At 41.0% G+C, this 22,907-nt stretch overlaps 1 protein-coding gene across 5 annotated transcripts in view; it reads left to right on the forward strand.

Moving 5' to 3' along the window:
* Positions 1 to 9,009, forward strand: part of DYM (dymeclin) — a 603,069-nt gene extending 594,060 nt beyond the window's left edge. For all 5 annotated transcript variants that reach the window (XM_077135504.1, XM_077135505.1, XM_077135503.1 and 2 more), the window contains one exon: positions 8,725 to 9,009. In XM_077135504.1, coding sequence (XP_076991619.1) covers positions 8,725 to 8,874 — 150 coding nt within the window. In that variant the 3' untranslated portion in view covers positions 8,875 to 9,009. The remainder of the gene's footprint in view (positions 1 to 8,724) is intronic.
* The last annotated feature ends 13,898 nt before the right edge of the window (positions 9,010 to 22,907 follow it).

Genomic DNA, 22,907 nt, shown 5'->3' on the forward strand with positions numbered 1-22,907 from the left:
AAAAGGAAGCTCTTTACCTTGTACTTTCAAGAGCTAGCTTGGTATAGCCAATCCTAGAAACATGTTCTTGTTTCACTTGCTATTTATGCATTGTTTCCCCTTCTAAACCTTTAAATGCTGGTGAGAAGTTCTAAATAAACAGCCCAAGAAATAATATCTCCCAGCTCACTTGTTCACTCTACAAGAGAGGAGTTGGTACTAGGAATTCAGAAATATGCATATGTACTATCTACATATGCAAGTATTTTTTCGGTAATGGAAATGCGTTCATGCTGCTCTGTTTGCACTTGCTCTTTCAGTCCTCCCCCCACCCCCACCGTATGGCCAGTGGCACACACTCAGGCACTCAGGAGACCACCAGCTTTAAGAACCCAGCCTGCGAAAGGGATCAGGCTTTAACTAGCCAGCACAAGACCCTCAACCCACTTAGTCATGAGCTCTTTGTTCACAGAGAAGCTCAACAATAACAGCCTTACGTTTGTCTTGGTTTTGAGCAATTGGGATTTTTAGCCTTTAAAATAATCTATTGTTAACTCATAGAGCAGTTCAGGAAGATTCAAATGCTCAACCTCGCTACTGAGATGGCCGCCATGTGAAGCCTAGTGAAATAGAAATCCATAAATACTTGACTTCAGGGTTGCAGCTGAACCCAGGCCTGGCCCACTCAACCTTTCTCCTAATCCAGTAGAGCCTGGGTGGCATGGCAGAGAATACAAACGGTAGGACCTTACTAGGATCAACTTAAAAAAACACACCCAGTCTGAATTGGGAGAAGCTCAGAGGTCCTACATTTTACTCAAGGTAAGAAAACTGTGTCCTAGGGAAATACTACAACTTGCTGATAACTGCACCACTTGCCAGTGGCTGAGCCAGGACAGAGACAAGGCCTTCTGACCCCCAGCCTGGAGCCACCTGAACTCCAGAACTGGAACGGGACCTAGAGATAACCCCATCAGCTCATAGATGAGGACACTCGGGCATAACAGCTAAGTGAATTACTGGTAGGAGGCCATTGAAGAAATGTTTGAAGCTCATCATCATTACTTAAAAGACATGGAACCCCTGCGTGGGACATGACATTCGGGGATGAAGGTCTCCCTGGCGGCTTGGGGTATGGCTCCTAAGGATGAGTCTGGTCCTAGCACCGCGGGATCAACAACACCTTCCAAATCAAGGGGAGGAAAAAAGGTGTAATAAAATAAGACATCAATGGCCAAGAGAAATCAAGTGGGGTAAGAGGCTATTCTGGAGGTGACTATTAAGCAAGCTTCAGTTAATTAGTGTTGACCGCCATGGTTTGCTAAACCCCAACCAGCATCATTCCTGTTGACTCTTGAGAACACCTAGGACCCGAACTGAGACTGTACAACTTTCATGCACTAAGTGTGCTTTCCTGGAATCTATAATTCCCAGAGGGTACCTGGGTCAGATAAATCCTGAAAGACAGAGGGACCAACCTCTCTGATATTATCATTCAATTACATTGCCCTATCCTTTTGTGTTGACACCTCTTCTCAACATAAAAAAAGTCAGACTGATGCTCCTTTTGTCCAGGGTATGGACAGATGATAAATAAATAAATAAATAAATAAATAAATAAATAAATAAATAATAGGGGGGACAAAGGGTAAAATAAACTGGGTAGATGGAAAGGGAGGGGTGTAAGGGGTATGGGGTGTATGAGTTTTTTCTTTTCTCTTTTTATTTCTTTTTCTGGGGTGATACAAATGTTCTAAAAAATTATTATAGTGATGAATACACAACTATGTGATGATGTTGTGAGCCATTGATTGTATACCATGTATGGGATGTATGTGTGTGAAGATTTCTCAATAAAATATTTTTTTAAAAAAAGAGTCAAGGGAACAAGTTTGCTAAGTGAAAAGTGTCCATTTGGGTGAGATTAGCGATGCGGATTTAGGACTAAGCCAGTCACAGTGTTTCTAATCTTTAGATCTGACTACTGAACGTTACTAAATAAGAGTATGCTTAACATTTGTATATCATTTTAATGTCAGTAATAGCCAGCAAATTTAATTGAGTGCTTACTCTGTGTTGGGCACTACACCAAGCACTTTTCCATGGCTCTTCTCATTGATTGTCATTACCACCCTGTGAATTAGGCAGGGAATTAAATTCAAAATCTTAGTAAACTTTCTATTTTAAGAGCCTGAGTCGGAGTGAGGGTATAAGACTTGTCCAAGCTACCTAGCTAGTAAGGACTGGACTTGTCACTTTTGAATGCTGGAACTGTGTGCGTCTTGTTCACGGCTGTTTTCTCAGGACTGTGCTTACAGCAGAGCAGGCACTCAGTATATCTGCTGAATGAACGACTGGAAAATGGATAGAGCTGGAACTCAAATTATCTGCCAGCCTTTTGAGTGCTTTTCCTAGTTGTTTCAAAGCAACTGTATGTAAAGTGTATAATATGCCTGCCCATAACAGGGTTCAATAAATGTTAGATATAATCTCAGAATTGATTAATACATCTTCATGGAGAACTGCCTAGAAATCAACATTGATCAGTTTGAAGAAAGATTTTATTAAAATCTACATGTGTCTCTGCTATTGATAGATAACATTTATACTATTTTATGTTATTTTTAATACACTATTATATACTGTTTACTGTTTTATAAATTTTATGTTATTTGTTTGTTGTTGGAATTCTTGCCACTTTGGGCATCACCCTACACTGAAACTTTGTTTACTGCCTTTGGTTATTTCTTGCCAAGCAGTTTACTTTCAGATTAGGGAAAAAGTCCCCATGTTGTTAAGAGACGCCTGTGCCTTTGAAATGTTAAGACAAATTAGTATTTTGATGTAAACTGTATCCAAAATGAAAAAGGGACATTTTCATCTTTGCTCTTACCAGGTGGTAGGAAAGCTAGTCATGGGATGTGGTTTGCCAAGTGGCCCTTTGCTAGATCCACCTCTGGATGATGTAAGAGCAGTCTTTGACTCATTGCCTTTCCTAACCCAAAAGTCATCAAGATTTCCCCAGAGTCATGAGGGCAGGTGTGCTCAGAGCCAGACCACAGCAGCTCTTGCCTAGTTTCTTTAATTCAATTGGAAGGAATTCTTTTTTTTTTTTTTTTTTATTAACGGAAAGAAAAAAAAAAAGAAATTAACACAACATTTAGAAATCATACCATTCTACATATACACTCAGTAATTCTTAACATCATCACATAGATGCATGATCATCGTTTCTTAGTACATTTGCATCGGTTTAGAGGAACTAGCAACACAACAGAAAAAGATATAAAATGTTAATAAAGAGAAAAGAAATAAAAGTAGTAATAATAGTAAAAAAAAAAAAAAAACCCTATAGCTCAGATGCAGCTTCATTCAGTGTTTTAACATGATTACTTTACAATTAGGTATTATTGTGCTGTCCATTTTTGAGTTTTTGTATCTAGTCCTGTTGCACAGTCTGTATCCCTTCAGCTTCAATTACCCATTATCTTATCCTGTTTCTAACTCCTGCTGGACTCTGTTACCAATGACATATTTCAAGTTTATTCTCGAATGTCCGTTCACATCAGTGGGACCATACAGTATTTGTCCTTTAGTTTTTGGCTGGACTCACTCAGCATAATATTCTCTAGGTCCATCCATGTTATTACATGCTTCATAAGTTTATCTTGTCTTAAAGCTGCATAATATTCCATTGTATGTATATACCACAGTTTGTTTAGCCATTCTTCTGTTGATGGACATTTTGGCTGTTTCCATCTCTTTGCAATTGTAAATAACGCTGCTATAAACATTGGTGTGCAAATGTCCATTTGTGTCTTTGCCCTTAAGTCCTTTGAGTAGATACCTAGCAATGGTATTGCTGGGTCGTATGGCAATTCTATATTCAGCTTTTTGAGGAACCGCCAAACTGCCTTCCACAGTGGTTGCACCACTTGACATTCCCACCAACAGTGGATAAGTGTGCCTCTTTCTCCGCATCCTCTCCAGCACTTGTCATTTTCTGTTTTGTTGATAATGGCCATTCTGGTGGGTGTGAGATGATATCTCATTGTGGTTTTGATTTGCATTTCTCTAATGGCCAGGGACATTGAGCATCTCTTCATGTGCCTCTTGGCCATCCGTATTTCCTCTTCTGGTAGGTGTCTTTTTCCCATTTTGTAATTGGGTTGGCTGTCTTTTTGTTGTTGAGTTGAACAAGCTCTTTATAAATTCTGGATACTAGACCTTTATCTGATATGTCACTTCCAAATATTATCTCCCATTGTGTAGGCTGTCTTTCTACTTTCTTGATGAAGTTCTTTGATGCACAAAAGTGTTTAATTTTGAGGAGCTCCCATTTATTTATGTATTTCTTCAGTGCTCTTGCTTTAGGTTTAAGGTCCATAAAACCGCCTCCAGTTGTAAGATTCATAAGATATCTCCCTACATTTTTCTCTAACTGTTTTATGGTCTTAGACCTAATGTTTAGATCTTTGATCCATTTTGAGTTAACTTTTGTATAAGGTGTGAGATACAGGTCTTCTTTCATTCTTTTACATATGGATATCCAGTTCTCTAGGCACCATTTATTGAAGAGACTGTTCTGTCCCAGGTGAGTTGGCTTGACTGCCTTATCAAAGATCAAATGTCCATAGATGAGAGGGTCTATATCTGAGCACTCTATTCGATTCCATTGGTTGATATATCTATCTTTATGCCAATACCATGCTGTTTTGACCACTGTGGCTTCATAATATGCCTTAAAGTCCGGCATCGCGAGACCTCCAGCTTCGTTTTTTTCCCTCAAGATGTTTTTTTTTTAAAGGAAAGACAGAGAGAAGGAAGGATAGAAGGAAGGAAGGAAGGAAGAAAGGGAAACATCTTTAAACATTTTCTTGTTTTATTGTAATTTGTTTCTTTGTTTTTTTGTTACATGGGCTGGGGCCGGGAATCGAACCGAGGTCCTCCGGCATAGCAGGCAAGCACTTTGCCCGCTGAGCCACCGCGGCCCGCCCCCCTCAAGATGTTTTTAGCAATTCGGGGCACCCTGCCCTTCCAGATAAATTTGCTTATTGGTTTTTCTAATTCTGAAAAATAAGTTGTTGGGATTTTGATTGGTATTGCATTGAATCTGTAGATCAGTTTAGATAGGATTGACATCTTAATTATATTTAGTCTTCCAATCCATGAACACGGTATGCCCTTCCATCTATTTAGGTCTTCTGTGATTTCTTTTAACAGTTTTTTGTAGTTTTCTTTATATAGGTTTTTTGTCTCTTTGGTTAAATTTATTCCTAGGTATTTTATTCTTTTAGTTGCAATTGTAAATGGGATTCGTTTCTTGATTTCCCCCTCAGCTTGTTCATTACTAGTGTATAGAAAAGCTACAGATTTTTGAATATTGATCTTGTAGCCTGCTACTTTGCTGTACTCATTTATTAACTCTAGTAATTTTGTTGTGGATTTTTCTGGGTTTTCTACGTATAGTATCATAGCATCTGCAAACAGTGATAGTTTTACTTCTTCCTTTCCAATTTTGATGCCTTGTATTTCTTTTTCTTGTCTAATTGCTTTGGCTAGAACTTCCAACACAATGTTGAATAATAGTGGTGATAGTGGACATCCTTGTCTTGTTCCTGATCTTAGGGGGATGGAAGGAATTCTTATGAAAGCAGTTTCAAGTTTGCTTGTTTCATTTCCCATTGCACCTTCCTTAAGAGATACTGAAAGCAGCCTCAGATAAGTTACCTCACATCCTTTCTTGTGACTTTTGTAAGAAAACCCCAAGTATGTTCCTGGATGAAGAAGAGGGTTCATACCCTCGAGTCATGTTTATTTCTAACAAGAAATTCGTTTTAATGGCTGTATTACCACAGAAATGTAGGATGTTGTTATTCTAACCGAAAGAGGACATGGGGGACCCTGCCCTTTTCCATCCACTCATGTGCACCCCTCCTCCCACCCTTCACTTCTCTCAGAGTCAGCATGGGACATTTTCTGAAGTATCAGGCCATTCTAAGAACTAGGACTTTCATTCCCATTGCTATGGGGTAAATTTCTTTTCTTCATCAAAGGAGTCCCCCCATCTTTCTTGACTAGCGACATTATTGTGATTTTGTGGTTATGTTTTTCATCAGCAACAAGGACCAGCAGAGTGCCTGGTTCTGGGCCATGTCTTCTGTGGCACAGAACCAACCCTGAAGGGTGTCAGGTTCCGCGGAGTATCAAATTTAAGGACAGAGCACTAGGTAGCTAGCTCTCTGGTGTCACTTTTCAAACTGACTTTGAACACTCTGTCAGACCTAGGCTTGTAAGCATGACTCCACACAATGGGCTTTGTGACTTTGGAAAAGTGCTTAGCCTCTCCAAACCCCCATTCTGTCTTCCGTTTGCAGGGTTGGCAACCTCAACCTCGACCAGGAAATGGTAGTGGTTGACCATGATGCTGTTTGTGGAGCTGCCAGGCGGGCTTAGTTCTTAGGGAGTGCTTGGTTAGTGGTAGCTGGTAGCTGCACACCATTGCTGAAATGCAAATTTTTCCCAAAAAAGAATCTCATTTTGTTGTTCTCTATAAGACACATGACTTCTTTGGTAGACTTACTGGCCTCTCCAAGCACCCTGTGCTCCCAGACTAGAAGCAGCACAGGGTGTGCAAGGAGGCTCATCAAGGATGCCCAAGGCACCAGGCCACCAGGAGACCACCTGCCTGCTTGAGGCATTGCAGTGTACCCAGAGAATGCTGATCACAGGGTGGGGAGGGACCCAGGAGACTTCATAAGTGGGGAATGAAAAACTAGGAGGTGTGGGGGTGCTAATCGGATCCCAGTTCATGTCAGCAAGTTCAGAAACTAGTGCTACATCCTGAGCTAACCATACTTTGCCAGCCAAATAGACCCAAAGAGCCCAGATAGAGAAGCTACACTATAAATTGTAGTCATTACTGATCATCAGTACACACCAAGACATTTGGCCTGCACTGATGGTTAGGAATACTGAGAGGCTTGGACTTGCCTTAATCCAGAGTGGTTTTGGAAAGGGGACTGAAGTATGGGGTGGGAGAGGGTGTGAAGGCAGGAATGGGGGATATGGGGGGCACTTGTATATATCCTGTATGTAAGATGTACAGTGGGGCTGTGCTGTCTGTGATGACCTGGTTTGTTGAAATAATCTCCTTTTTTGGAGATTTAACTTTTCAAAATTTAACTCAAAATTTACCTTTCCATAAAGCATTTCCTAGTTAACCCTACCCCTCTCTAATCGTTTTGGTACTCTGAGGATCCAGCAAATAGATGTTTAGTCTCAATCACTGTCAGTGCTTTAAGAAGTCCTATAACTGTGTATGTGTATAGCTGTCCCCACCTCCACCCCTAAACCATAATCTCCTCACTTTGGAGGGAGGTACTCCAAGCTGCCCAAGGTGCTGTTTAGAGGTGAGGCTCAAGGTGCTGGGCAAGGGCCACACGTGTCTCACAGCCTCAGGGAGGCACGTGTGTGCTAGAAAACAGCTGGGAGTCAGACCATGTGGCTTCACATCCTAGCTCCAACCTTACTTAGGTCCTGTTACTTAATCTGTTACCTTCTCTTTAAAGTAGGGGTTATAAAGCCCACCAGTTCTGTTGCTTCTCTTGCGTGAATATCCTTTAAATCCACCCAGATCTGCCCATCCTACTAGCATTAGCTCAATTCAGGCCCATTTCCTGTCCCTGAACCGGGTACCTGCCCCTCCCTCCTGCCACATCCCCTCCAGTTCTCAGGTTGTGGTCGGGTATGTATGTCTCCTTTTTTTGTTTCTTTCAGCCTCTCCCTCAACCTTCACCATGTCCTTCCTCTGAGAACCCTGGTCTTGCTCCTCCCCCTACCCCAGCCCACCTGGGAGGGAGGTTACAGAACTGCAGCCACTCCTGCCAGAGCTGCCTTGGCAACAGAAGCAGGCAGAGTAGAAGCTTTAGTAGAGTCCAGCCTCCCAGGGGCTACTGAAGGGAGAATCGCTACCCTGCCCTGGCTGCAGTGTAGAGGTCAGGGCTGAAACTGGAAAATTAAAAGCCCCAAATCCTGGTGAAGCACTGAAATGTCAGCGCAGCCTTAGGGCTGCTAAACAGGAGGGACTGAAGACCACGGACCTAGGTCACCTGGAAGCATCTGCACAGCCCTTCCGAAGCTTTCCCCCCGGCCCCCCACCCCCACCACAGCCCCCTTCTGCAAAGCTCAAGCCATCACCACCTGCCTCCACGGGGCAGAGGCTGAGGCTAAGCTGTGGCCGAGCCTGCTGCCCACCCCCAGAACCATGAGAGCATTTTCCTGTAGGCACACTCCTACCTTTTCAGCTCAACGCTCTGGAATTGTGAGTGGGAACTATTCCAAAAGGAATGAACCCTGAAAACCAGGTTTCTCAAGAAAAACCAGCCCTAAGCATCGCACAGTGGGTGATGTTTGCTTCAGCACTTGCCTGCCTCCCTGGGCAGAGTCCATTTCTCAGGTGTGATGTTTCTCCACTCAGCTCTGCCCCGTGATGATCTCTCCTTCTCTCAGCAAGCTCTTAACCAAGCTGGCATCGGCTGTGCATGACCCAGGTTGTCGTTTTCTCTCCCTCCAAGTAATTTACATTTTCTTAGGAGTCATTTGAAAGCTGAAATCTTTTAAGGCCCCAAAGCTCCCAGGCCCCGTGACCGACTAGGGGACGTGCTCCCTGCACTGACGAGCTGCTGCTGCTTGTGCTTTTGTCTGCAACTGCGAAATTATAAAATCATCTTGTTTTCATTTCAGAAATTTCCAGAATTGAAATTCAAATACGTGGAAGAGGAGCAGCCCGAGGAGTTTTTTATCCCGTATGTCTGGTCTCTTGTCTACAACTCAGCAGTAGGCCTGTACTGGGACCCACAGGACATCCAGCTGTTCACGATGGATTCTGACTGAGGGAAGGAGGGACACATTTCCCACCTTATCCCTCCTCCTCCTGCTGAGCAGCTCTTCTAGTTCCCTTATTTCTGGGAGAGGAAAAGTAGACAGACAGATTGCCTTGTTTATCTTCTATTAAAGAGGATTACACAAGTATGTTTCCCTTGCACACTTTGATATGGAGAATTGGTGCCAGTTTGGCAGTACATCACTCAGCTTAGATTGTAGTGTGGCAGCGGGGGTGGGGGGGGGCACAACTGTAATAAACAAAAAAACTTGCTATCAACATGCAATTTTATTTCTAGACCAAAAACCCAGAACTTTCCCAGGAATGGGATGCCTTAGGCATATAACTTCACCTTTACGTGTGTGTGTATGTGTGTGTGTGTGTCTTTTTAAATTAACGAATATCAGTCTGAAAAGATGATGAGAAAGAATTAATAAGGAAATGAGACCATATGTGTGCATGCATGTGTGTGTGCCTGTGCATGTGTGCATGTACCTATGCATGTGCATGTGTCTGCACGCGTGTTGTGCCTATGCATGTGTGTCCATGTGCATGTGTGCCTGTGCATGTGTGTGCATGTGTATGTGTGCCTGTGCATGTGTGTGTTCCTGTGCATGCGTGTGTGTGCCTGTGCATATGTGTGTTCCTGTGCTTGCGTGTGTGTGTACCTATGCATGCATGTGTGCCTGTGCGTACCTGTGTGTGTGTGTGTGCCTGTACACACACATGGGTGGGTTTCTGCCTTCCGAGAGCCCACGTCATCATAAGCACTGTGCCCAGACACTTTGATATTAGTCTTTAGAACTTCTGTATCATTCCCTTGAAGGTAGAAAACGGCTCTTTCTTATGAAACCCAGGTTAGTTTTTCTGTGGATTTGGCCTCTAAGTTGTCGCTGGAATTAAATTGGAGTGTAGCACAAATTAAGTTAATCTATTTCTGTATTAATCATTGCGGAAAGAAAAGCTTAGTTTTGAGAGCAATCTTTTTTCTTCACTCAAACTCACAGTACCAAAAAGACCAACTTGATAGACACAGTATTCCACATGAGTTGAAAAACATTTTTTTCTCTTCATTTCTGATTTTTTAAAAACTTGTTTGGGCCTATGTGGTCTGTGTGTCTGGTCCCTGAGCTGGAGGAAGGAGCTTCTCTGAAGGAAACAGCTGCTGAGGCTGCACCGAGGAGAGCACCTGGCAGAGCAGCAGCTACGAGACCCAGGTGGGATCACCCTCTCCGGCCGCCCTCAGCCTCCACAGCTGGTCCTCTGTAGTCTAGACGAGGAGCCCAGGGCCTAAAAATTATTTGCTTTTCGGCAGAGAAAGTCCGTAATTCCAGATGAGACCAAGCACCCAGTTTCAAGCTGCTGTCATTTCATCTGTGTGAGGAGCCAGCTGCTCTTCTGTCCCCATGAGCCTGGGATTGAAGGCCAGAGCATTTTGGTCCATCACTATCTTATGGGAACCCTGGGAGGAGCCATCTTCAGCCAGAAAAAGGCCAGGCTTGCTGCCAGCAGTCAGTCCACCCCTGTGTGGTTTCCGCACAGTGAAAGCCCGGGGTGAACCTTTCAATAGGCCTTCCAGGCAGTCGGAGGGGTTGCCTTATCCTCACCTGGACAGGTGAGGAGACCAAAGCTTCCCAAGGCTGAGTGACTTAGGAGGGATCCATCACCCATGTGGGTGGGTCTAGGATGCAAATCCTGCTTGCCCCCCACTCCTGCAGGGCTTCTGTGCCAGCCTCTTTCCTTTCCCACGGTTGGGTGGGGTCTCTTACTTGTCTATATTTCATATGATTGCATATAACAGGCCCCTCAGACAAGCAGATTAGGTTGTTAGTGACTTCTACTGAGTCCAGCTTTCAGGGTGAGGCAGTTTGAAGCCAGAAGGAGCAATCCTATGGGTCGGAGAAGAGAAATGATTTCCTCATTATTTCAGGTAGCAGTTATATTTATTTTTTATGTGGGGAAATATTTTACAGTTTTTAATTTATTTCTGGTGCATTTTGATTTGCTTCCTTTTTCTTGAAAGCAAAAAAAAAAAAAAGACAGAGAAAAGTCCCCTGGAACAGCTGAGCCTCTCTGGAGGACCACAGAGTTGTCCTCGGCGGGGCAGTGGCGCGGGGTGACCACTAGGCTGGGGCCCGGCAGCTCAGCGCGGAGGTAGCGCGGCTCCAGGGTCCGGCCGCTCGGTCGTCTTGGTTGAGGGCACACTCCAGGGGCCCGTCGCGGGTGGACTCACGCAGTGTCTTCTCCCCCACCGCCTCGCTGGGGCACCACCGGAGCCCACACGCTAGCAGTCCCCCTCCCCCACTCTGCTGCTCTTTTTTTCTCTGCCCCCCCCCTTTTTAATTAACCACCCAGTAGAAGGCTCACTGGGGCGCCCTGCTCCCCGTCCCTCCTCAGGACGCAAATATCACCCCGGCACCGCGGCCTCTTGGCCCTGCAAAGCCACCAGGAGTTTCTTCCTTATTTTTGTGAAAGATTTATTACATGGCAATAAACAAGTTAAATGATAAACTAGAGTTGGGCTTGCTTCAATTTCTTTTATATGTTTTTATTCTCAAACTTTAACAAACAAACATTCCTGACGTACATTCTATACATTGTCTACCATACATAGTTGCATATTTGTCACCATGATCATTTTTTAGAACATTTGCATCACTCCAGAAAAAGAAATAGAAAAGAAAAGACTCATACATACTATACCCCTTTACCCCTCCCTCTCATTGATCACTAGTATTTCAATCTACTCAATTTATTTTAACCTTTGTTCCTGCTATTTCTTTCTTTAATCCATATTTTTTATTCATCTGTCCATACCCTAGATAAAAGGAGCATCAGACACAGGTTTTCACAATCACACAGTCACATTGTAAAAGCTGTGTTATTATACAATCATCTTAAAGAATCAAGGCTACTGAAACACAGCTCTGCAGTTTCAGGCACTTCCCTCCAGTCTCTCCAGTACACTGAAAAGGGCTATCTGTATAATGCCTGAGAATAACCTCCAGGATAACCTCTCAACTGTTTGAAATCTCTCGGCCACTGAAACTTTTTTTTGTCTCATTACTCTCTTCCCCCCTTTGGTCAAGAAGGTCTTCTAAATCCCTTGTTCGCATTGATTTGAATATTAAATTTGCTTAGAAATATTTTGGTTTACACAAAATAAAAATGTATAAAATGATGCCGTGCAGGATGCTATCCTGTGTTTGGATGAGAACTGATGTGATTTCACCCAAGACATGAAGCTGTTATGCAGTGTGTCATTTTATCAACAAAGTTCTGCCAAACTATTTCCAGAAGAATGTGCCCCTTTCAATAAAACACTCCCTATCAAGAGTTCAGAATTATAACTCGGTTCCCACAGTCACCCACAGAGGTTCTAGGCTCTGTGCGCGACAGCCTGGCACCTGGGCATCGCAGGACCCCTGCCAGTCACCAGAGCAGCAAAAGCAGGGCATGGAGCAGCTCAAGGACCAAAAAAGGGAAAAAAGAAGGTCCCCAAATGAGCGGCGTAGGAGGCGCACTGCACAGGCAGTCCTCTCCTACAAAAGGAAGCCACGACTGCCGGAAGGGTGAAGAAGGAGCAAGAACGAACAAAGGTCCGGCACCAGGACACCCATCAGCTTCCCCAAGACGTTAAATTAAGCCCCAGAAAAGTGTTTAGTGTGGGGATAATCTGAGGCCCTAAATTTCTTTATAATCTTTTTTTAAAACATACTGCCCTGGCAACATGGGACAGAAATCTGGCAACATGGGACAGAAATCCTAGAATGAGCTGAGACCCAGCATCAAGGGATTGAGAAAACCTTCTCGACCAAAAGGGGGAAGAGTAAAATGAGACAAGGTGTCAATGGCTGAGAGATTCCAAACAGAGTTGAGAGGTTAGCCTGGAGGTTATTCTTATGCATTAAGTAGATATCACCTTGTTGTTCAAGATGTAGTGGAGAGGCTGGAGGGAACTGCCTGAAAATGTAGAGCTGTGTTCCAGTAGCCATGTTTCTTGAAGATGATTGTATAATGATAGAGCTTTCACAATGTGACTGTGTGATTGTGAAAACCTTGTGTCTAATGCTCCTTGTATCTACCTTATCAACAAATGAGCAAAACGTATGGAATAAAAATACGTAATAGAGGGGACAAATGTTAAAATAAGATTGAAATGCTAGTAATCAATGAAAGGGAGGGATAAGGGGTATAGCATGTACGAATTTTTTTCTGTTGTCTTTTTATCTTTTTCTGAATTGATGCAAATGTAAGAAATGATCTGGTGAATATGCAACTATGTGATGATATTGTGAATTACTGATTATATATGTAGAACAGAATGATCATATGTTAAGAATGTTTGTGTTTCTTTGTCATTTTTTTATAATTTTAAAATTAAAATTTTTTTTAAATAACATACTGCCCTTTAAATTCTGGGGAGCCAGGTTTTTTGTTTTTGTTTCTGTTTTTATATTTTTATCAGCTCTCTTCACGCACATACAGTCCATCCAACATATACAACCAGTGCCTCACAATATAATCACACAGTTGTGTATTCATTATCATGATCATTTTTAGAACAATTGCATCACTCCAGAAAAAGAAAAAGACCAAAAAAATGGACATATCATACCCCTTACCCCTCCCTCCCATTGACCGCTAACATTGCAATCTACCCAATTTATTTCTTCCCCTTATCCTTTCCTATTATCTATTTACTCTCCTTACCTTTTTGCTCATCTGTCCATTGCCTGGATAAAGGGAGCATCAGCCAAAAGGTTTTCACAATCACACCATCACACTGTAAAAACTAGAAGTTATGCAAACATCTTCAAGAATCATGACTACTGGAAAATAATTCAACAGTTTCAGGTACTTCCCTCCAGCCACTAAAATACACCATAAACTAAAAAGGCATATCTATATAAAGTGTAAGAAAAACCTCCAGAATAACCTCTCTGAAATCTCTCAGCCACTGAAACATTCTCTCATTTCTCTCTTCCCCCTTATGATCAAGAAGGCTTTCTCAGACCCATGATGCGGAGTCCTGCCCATAGTGTCGCACAGCCGCACCCCACCCTCCCTGAGCTCAGCACATCTGTTTATGAAACTCCCAGGCCCACGCATGCACACGGGCCCCCAATCACGTCATTCAGCTCTGGGAACTGCACTTTACAGCAGTCCTAGAACTGCACATGCGTACAGCCCTCAGCCTCACTTCCCAGTTCTGAGAAAGTGCCGACCTGCGCAGCCAGGTCACATCTGCCCCCAGTCCACGAAGGCATAATGCCGACCTGCTGCCACAGCTCTGTGCATGCACACAAAGGGCCCCATGCCTTAAATCAGCGCACACCAGGGTTACACCCCCTAGACTGGTGCACCCACACAGCTATATCCTCCTTGGCCGCTGGGTGCCCACCTTCACAAACATCAATGTGACATCCCCATCCTGCACCCATACCTGCCCCAAAACAAATCGCTGAACTGAGTGCTCCACCCCGTGCTCTGCTCCTGCTTTATGACCATCCCACAAACACAAGGCCTTAGACTACTGAAAGAAATCACTCCCAAATTAAATCAATCAAGATACTTATATGCAACAAAGACAGCAGAATGTCACTAAGCATATCACAATGCAGACAGATATAGCCCTGCCTGATGACCAAATTAAAGCACCAGAGGAGACACAGACGTTGGAACAACTAATCAAAGATACTCATACAACTCTACTTAATAAAATAAGTGGGATAGCATATGACATAAAGGAGATCAAGAAGACAGTAGAAGAGCATAAAGAGGAATTTGAAAGAATAAACAGAAAAATAGCAGATAATCGAAGAGACTAAAGATGCTGTTGACCAAATAAAAACATGCCAGAGGCACACAACACCAGATTTGAAGAGACAGGAGAAAGAATAAGTGATATAGAGGACAGGATAATTGACTTTCAAGACTCAAAACAGCAAATGGCAAAAAAGATGGAAAAAATTGAATTGGGAAATGATAGACAAAACGAAGCACACAAATGTAAGAATCATTGCTGTCCCAGAAGAAGAAGAGAGGAGTAAAGGGCTAGGAAGAGTAGTTGAGGATATAATGGGGAAAAACTTCCCAACACTCATAAAGGACATAAATATACAAGTCAAAGAGGCCCAAAGAACTCCAAACAAAACAAATCCAAATAGGCCTTCCCCAAGGCACATACTGATCAGTCTGTCAAATGTTGAAGAGAAGCAGAAAATCCTGAAAGCAGCAAGAGACAACAATCTACTACATACAAGGGAAACCAAATAAGACCGAGTTCAGACTACTCAACTAGCACCCTGGAGGGGAGAAGGCCGTAGTATGATAGATTCAAGAACCTGAAAGAGAAAGACTTCCAGCCGAGAATTATGTGTCCAGCCAAATTGTCCTTCAAAACTGAGGGATAGATTAAAGTTTTCACAGACAAAGAAGTCCTGAAAGAACTTGTCAACAAGAGAGCAGCCCTATAAGAAATACTAAAAGAGTTCTGCCAGCTGAAAAAAAAAGGCAGGAGAGGGAGGTCTGGAGGAGGGCACAGAACTGAAGAGTACCACTAAAGGTAATTTAAAGAATACAAAGAGAAAGATGGAAAAGAATATATACATCTGACAAATAGAATAAAAAAGAAGATGGTTGAATCAAGAAATGCATTTTCAGTAATAACTTTGAATCTTAACGGACTAAACTTATTAACTAAAAGATACAGATTGGCAAAATGGATTAAGAAACATAATCCAGCTATATGCTGCTTACAAGAGACTCACTTTAGACACAAAAATGCAAATAGTTTGAAAGTGAAAGGATAGAAAAAGATTTTCCATGCAAGTAAGTTATAACCAAAAGAAAGCAGGAGTAGCTATACTAATATCAGATAAAATAGACTTTAAATATAAAGACATCATAAGAGACAAAGAAGGACACTATATACTAATTAAAGGGTCAATTCACCAAGAAGATAAAACAATCATAAATGTTTATGCTCCCAATCAAGGAGCTCCAAAGTACATGAGACAGACATTGGCAAAACTGAACGGAGCAATAATGTTGTTGTTTCAACAATAATAGTAGGAGACTTCAATACACCACTCCCCTCTATAGATAGGACAACCAGACAGAAGATCAACAAAGAAATAGAGAAGTTGAATAACTTGATAAATGAATTAGACCTAACAGTCATTGCACCCCAAAGCACAAAGTCACACATTCTTCTCCAGGGCTCATGGAAGAGTCTCCAGAATAGATCATATCCTGGGGCATAAAATAGGTCTTTATAAATATAAAAAATATTGAAATTATTCAAAGCACTTTCTCTGATCATAATGGGATGAAGCTGGATCTCATTAACCACCAAAGAATGACAACATTCACAAATACATGGAGATTAAATAAAACACTCTTAAAGAGCCAGGGGGTCAAAGAAGAAATTGCTAGAGAAATCAGTAGCTATCTGGAGATGAATGAAAATGAGAATACAACTTATCAGAATTTATGGAATGTGGCAAAGGCTGGGCTGAGAGGGAAATTTATTGCCCTAAATGCCTACATTAAAAAACAAGAAAGACAAGATTCAACATCCTTTCCTGTTGAAAACACTTCAAAAGATAGGAATACAAGGGAACTTCCTTAAAATGATAGAGGGAATATATGAAAAACCCACAGCTAATATCATCCTCAATGGGGAAAAATTGAAAACTTTCCCCCTAAGATCAGGAACAAGACAAGGATGTCCACTATCACCACTATTATTCAACATTGTGTTAGAAGTTCTAGCCAAAGCAATTAGACAAGAAAAGGAAATACAAGGCATCAAAATTGGAAAGGAAGAAGTAAAACTATCACTGTTTGCAGATGATATGATACTATACGTAGAAAACCCAGAAAAATCCACAACAAAACTACTAGAGCTAATAAATGAGTACAGCAAAGTAGCAGGCTACAAGATCAACATTCAAAAATCTGTAGCTTTTCTATACACTAGTAATGAACAAGCTGAGGGGGAAATCAAGAAACGAATCCCATTTACAATCGCAACTAAAAGAATAAAATACCTAGGAATAAATTTAACCAAAGAGACAAAAAACCTATATAAAGAAAACTACAAAAAACTGCTAAAAGAAATCACAGAAGACCTAAACAGATGGAAGGGCATACCGTGTTCATGGATTGGAAGACTAAATATAATTAAGATGTCAATCCTACCTAAACTGATCTACAGATTCAATGCAATACCAATCAAAATCCCAACAACTTATTTTTCAGAATTAGAAAAACCAATAAGCAAATTTATCTGGAAGGGCAGGGTGCCCCGAATTGCTAAAAACATCTTGAGGAAAAAAAACGAAGCTGGAGGTCTCGTGATGCCGGACTTTAAGGCATATTATGAAGCCACAGTGGTCAAAACAGCATGGTATTGGGACTTCCGGAGAAGATGGCGGCTTAGTAAGACGCGCGGGTCTTAGTTCCTCCTCCCAAAAAGCAACTAAAGAAACAGAAACAATACGAAACAGCTCCCGGAGTCACGACAGAGACCAAAAAGACAGCGTACCCCATTCTGGAACAGCTGAACGGGCAGGGAGAATCTGCTGCGGTGAGATACCCGAGGGGCGCGCGTTTTCCTGGCCGGGGCGGCTGGCGACTGGGGTCCCCTCCACGCACGTGGCTCCCCGGTCTGACTGGGAACATTGGATAGCGGGGCCCTCCCGTCACGCTTGGCGTTTCGAGCCAGCTGGGCAATTAGGACCGGCACTCTCCCAAGCCGCGGCGGCCAGCGACCCCCGCCTCCACGTGCGGTTTCCCGGGCCGACTGCCGTGCAGACAGACGAGCGCCACGAGCGCCACGATCGCCATCTACTGGGCAGGAAAAGAAAAACAGAGCCCAGAGATTTCACAGAAAAACCTTTCAACCAGCTGGGTCCCACACCCAGGGAAATCTGATCAAATGCCCAGACACCAGCAGAAAATAATGGATGACGCTCGGAAAATTGAAGCTATGGCCCAGTCAAAGGAACAAACCAATAGTTCAAATGAGATACAGGAGCTGAGACAACTAATGCTGAATATACGAACAGAAATGGAAAAACTCTTCAAAAACCAAATCAATAAATTGAGGGAGGACATGAAGAAGACATGGGCTGAACAAAAAGAAGGAATAGAAAATCTGAAAAAACAAATCACAGAACTTATGGGAGTGAAGGACAAAGAAGAAAAAATGGAAAAAACAATGGATACCTACAATGGTAGATCTAAAGAGACAGAAACTACAATTAGTGAACTGGAGGATGGAACATCTGAATTCCAAAAAGAAACAGAAACTATCCGGAAAAGAACGGAAAAATTTGAACAGGGTATCAGGGAACTCAAGGACAATATGAACCGCACAAATATACGTGTTGTGGGTGTCCCAGAAGGAGAAGAGAAGGGAAAAGGAGGAGAAAAACTAATGGAAGAAATTATCACTGAAAATTTCCCAACTCTTATGAAAGACCTAAATTTGCAGATCCAAGAAGTGCAGCGCACCCCAAAGAGAATAGACCCAAATAGGCGTTCTCCAAGACACTTACTAGTTAGAATGTCAGAGGTCAAAGAGAAAGAGAGGATCTTGAAAGCAGCAAGAGAAAAACAATCTGTCACATACAAGGGAAACCCAATAAGACTATGTGTAGATTTCTCAGCAGAAACCATGGAAGCTAGAAGACAGTGGGATGATATATTTAAATTACTAAAAGAGAAAAACTGCCAACCAAGACTCCTATATCCAGCAAAATTGTCCTTCAAAAATGAAGGAGAAATTAAAACATTTATAGACAAAAAGTCACTGAGAGAATTTGTGACCAAGAGACCAGCTCTGCAAGAAATACTAAAGGGAGCACTAGAGTCAGATACGAAAAGACAGAAGAGAGAGGTATGGAGTAAAGAGTAGAAAGAAGGAAAATCAGATATGATATATATAATACAAAAGCCAAAATGGTAGAGGAAAATATTATCCAAACAGTAATAATACTAAAAGTTAATGGACTGAATTTCCCAATCAAAAGACATAGAATGGCAGAATGGATTACGACCCAGCAATACCACTGCTAGGTATCTACTCAAAGGACTTAAGGGCAAAGACACAGATGGACATTTGCACACCAGTGTTTATAGCAGCATTATCTACAATTGCAAAGAGATGGAAACAGCCAAAATGTTCATCAACAGACGAGTGGCTAAACAAACTGTGGCGTATACCTACGATGGAATATTATGCAGCTTTAAGACAGACTAAACTTATGAAGCATGTAGTAACATGGATGGACCTAGAGAACATTATGCTGAGTGAGTCTAGCCCAAAACTAAAGGACAAATACTGTAAGGTCCCACTGATGTGAACCGACATTCGAGAATCAGCTTGGAATATATCATTGGTAACAGAGACCAGCAGGAGTTAGAAACCGGGTAAGATAATGGGTAATTGGAGCTGAAGGGATACAGACTGTGCAACAGGACTAGATACAAAAACTCAAAAATGGACAGCACAATAATACCTAAGTGTAATGTAACTATGTTGGAACACTGAATGAAGCTGCACCTGAAATATGGTTTTTTGTTTGTTTGTTTGTTTGTGTGTTTGTATCTTTTGTTTTTGTTTTTTTTCTTTTTCCTTTATATATATATATATATTTTATTAGTATTATTATTTTAATTCTCTTCTCTATATTAACATTCTATATCTTTTTCTGCTGTTTTGCTAGTTCTTTTCCTAAATCGATGCAAATGTACTAAGAAATGATGATCATACATCTATGTGATGATACTAAGAATTACTGAGTGCATTTGTAGAATGGAATGATTTCTAAATGTTGTGTTAATTTCTTTTCTTTTTTTTGATTAATAAAAAAATTTTAAAAAAAACACTGAATGAAGCTGCATGTGAGGTATAGGTTTTTTTTTTTCTATTAATGTTTTAATTCTTATTCTGTTGTCTTTTAATTTCTTTTTCTAAATCGATGCAAATGTACTAAGAAATGATGAATATGCAACTATGTGATGTTATTAAGAATTACTGATTGTACATGTAGAATGGAATGATTTCTAATTGTTTTGTTAATTCTTTTTTTAATTAATAAAAAAAAGAAAAAAAAAACAGCATGGTATTGGCATAAAGATAGATATATCGACCAACGGAATCGAATAGAGTGCTCAGATATAGACCCTCTCATCTATGGACATTTGATCTTTGAAAAGCCAACTCACCTGGGACAGAACAGTCTCTTCAATAAATGGTGCCTAGAGAACTGGATATCCATATGTAAAAGAATGAAAGAAGACCCGCATCTCACACCTTATACAAAAGTTAACTCAAAATGGATCAAAGATCTAAACATTAGGTCTAAGACCATAAAACAGTTAGAGGAAAATGTAGGGAGATATCTTATGAATCTTACAACTGGAGGTGGTTTTATGGACCTTAAACCTAAAGCAAGAGCACTGAAGAAATAAATAAATAAATGGGAGCTCCTCAGAATTAAACACTTTTGTGCATCAAAGAACTTCATCAAGAAAGTAGAAAGACAGCCTACACAATGGGAGATAATATTTGGAAATGACATATCAGATAAAGGTCTAGTATCCAGAATATATAAAGAGATTGTTCAACTCAACAACAAAAAGACAGCCAACCCAATTACAAAATGGGAAAAAGACTTGAACAGACACCTACCAGAAGAGGAAATACGGATGGCCAAGAGGCACATGAAGAGATGCTCAATGTCCCTGGCCATTAGAGAAATGCAAATCAAAACCACAATGAGATATCATCTCACACCCACCAGAATGGCCATTATCAACAAAACAGAAAATGACAAGTGCTGGAGAGGATGCGGAGAAAGAGGCACACTTATCCACTGTTGGTGGGAATGTCAAAGGGTGCAACCACTGTGGAAGGCAGTTTGGCGGTTCCTCAAAAAGCTGAATATAGAATTGCCATACGACCCAGCAATACCATTGCTAGGTATCTACTCAAAGGACTTAAGGGCAAAGACACAAACGGACATTTGCACACCAATGTTTATAGCAGCGTTATTTACAATTGCAAAGAGATGGAAACAGCCAAAATGTCCATCAACAGAAGTATGGCTAAACAAACTGTGGTATATACATACAATGGAATATTATGCAGCTTTAAGACAAGATAAACTTATGAAGCATGTAATAACATGGATGGACCTAGAGAATATTATGCTGAGTGAGTCCAGCCAAAAACTAAAGGACAAATACTGTATGGTCCCACTGATGTGAACGGACATTCGAGAATAAACTTGAAATATGTCATTGGTAACAGAGTCCAGCAGGAGTTAGAAACAGGATAAGATAATGGGTAATTGGAGCGGAAGGGATACAGACTGTGCAACAGGACTAGATACAAAAACTCAAAAATGGACAGCACAATAATACCTAATTGTAAAGTAATCATGTTAAAACACTGAATGAAGCTGCATCTGAGCTATAGGGGTTTTTTTGTTGTTGTTTTTTACTATTATTACTACTTTTATTTCTTTTCTCCATATTAACATTTTATATCTTTTTCTGTTGTGTTGCTAGTTCCTCTAAACCGATGCAAATGTACTAAGAAACGATGATCATGCATCTATGTGATGATGTTAAGAATTACTGAGTGCATATGTAGAACGGTATGATTTCTAAATGTTGTGTTAATTTCTTTTTTTTTTCTTTTTTTCTTTCTTTCCGTTAATAAAAAATAAATAAATAAATAAAATAATAATAAAAAAAAAAAAAAAACGAGAAAATAAGAGAGCCGGAGAAGATGAGAGACAAGGACACACACAGAAGCTGAGAGAGGAAAGCCACTGAAGCCAGAAGCCAAAGGCATCAAAACCCGGGAGAGAAAGCCACATGATGTTGCACATGCCCGGCCACCTGACAGAGAAGTTGAGGATCGCTAGTAGCTAGTCTTCAAGGAGCAGGTATTGTCCTGTTGATGCCTTAATTCAGACATTTTTTTTCATGGCCTCAGAACTGTAAACTCGTAAGCTAATAAATCCCCATTGCAAAAGCCAGCTTATTTCTGGTATATTGCATTCCAGCAGCTTTAGCAAACCAAAACAGTATGTTTCAGAATAAGGAATACAATCATTGAAGCCCAGTGAGAAGATCTGCCTGGCTTCATTGGAATAGTTTGCACAGATTCCAAAGGCAGGGCAATCACTTAGGAAAAAATGCCAATACTCTAGTATCAATACACTAATACATTGAGATAAAGACGGAAATAGAATGGAAATACGGAATAGAAAAAAGAAGGGACCAATGTGAGACAGGTTTACAATGTAATCTCTGACTTCTAAGTATTCTGATACTATATTTAAATTTAAAATAGCTGTCTCCAATCAACTTAAAGAAAAAAGAAGAAATGTTTGAATTATCAAGTGTATCATCATCTGGTATCATGTTCTCCTGAATATAAGTTTCTTCTCAATATGATTTTACAAAGCCAAGGGAGGCCGAGTGCTTTCTCCTCTGCCTCACTGCCATTCCAACAAGGATCATTATCTCTAATTCCAGCCTTGCTTATCCTGCTGAGCATCCAATAACTATTAAAGATAGCTTTTTTTGCAGTATTAACTGAAGCCATCAGTCCAGTGGCAACATGTGGATATTTTGACATATTTTAAACCACCTTATTTTGAATGACTTATTAGAATCTATGTAAGATATTCTGAGTCTAAAGAACTGGCTTGAAGCACACTGTTAGAAAGTTGAATATTAGTCTTAGTTTGGGATTCATATTGATTAAGGAAATTTGTTTACTATGTTCATATATAAATTTGTTTTGTGAAATTGAAATGTATTAATGCCATAATCATAACAATGAAGGCATGAATTGTATCAAGAATAATTACAATTGATCAGTCAGGTAAAAAACTAGACATTCCTGGAAATAACAATAAAACATGATCACTTCTTAAAAAAAAAAAAAAAACAAATAAAAACAAGAAAGAGCAAAAACCAAGGATTAACAGCACACCTGGAGGAACTTGAG

This window comes from Tamandua tetradactyla, chromosome 18 (assembly GCF_023851605.1).
Source record: "Tamandua tetradactyla isolate mTamTet1 chromosome 18, mTamTet1.pri, whole genome shotgun sequence".
In the NCBI taxonomy this organism is placed as follows: domain Eukaryota; kingdom Metazoa; phylum Chordata; class Mammalia; order Pilosa; family Myrmecophagidae; genus Tamandua; species Tamandua tetradactyla.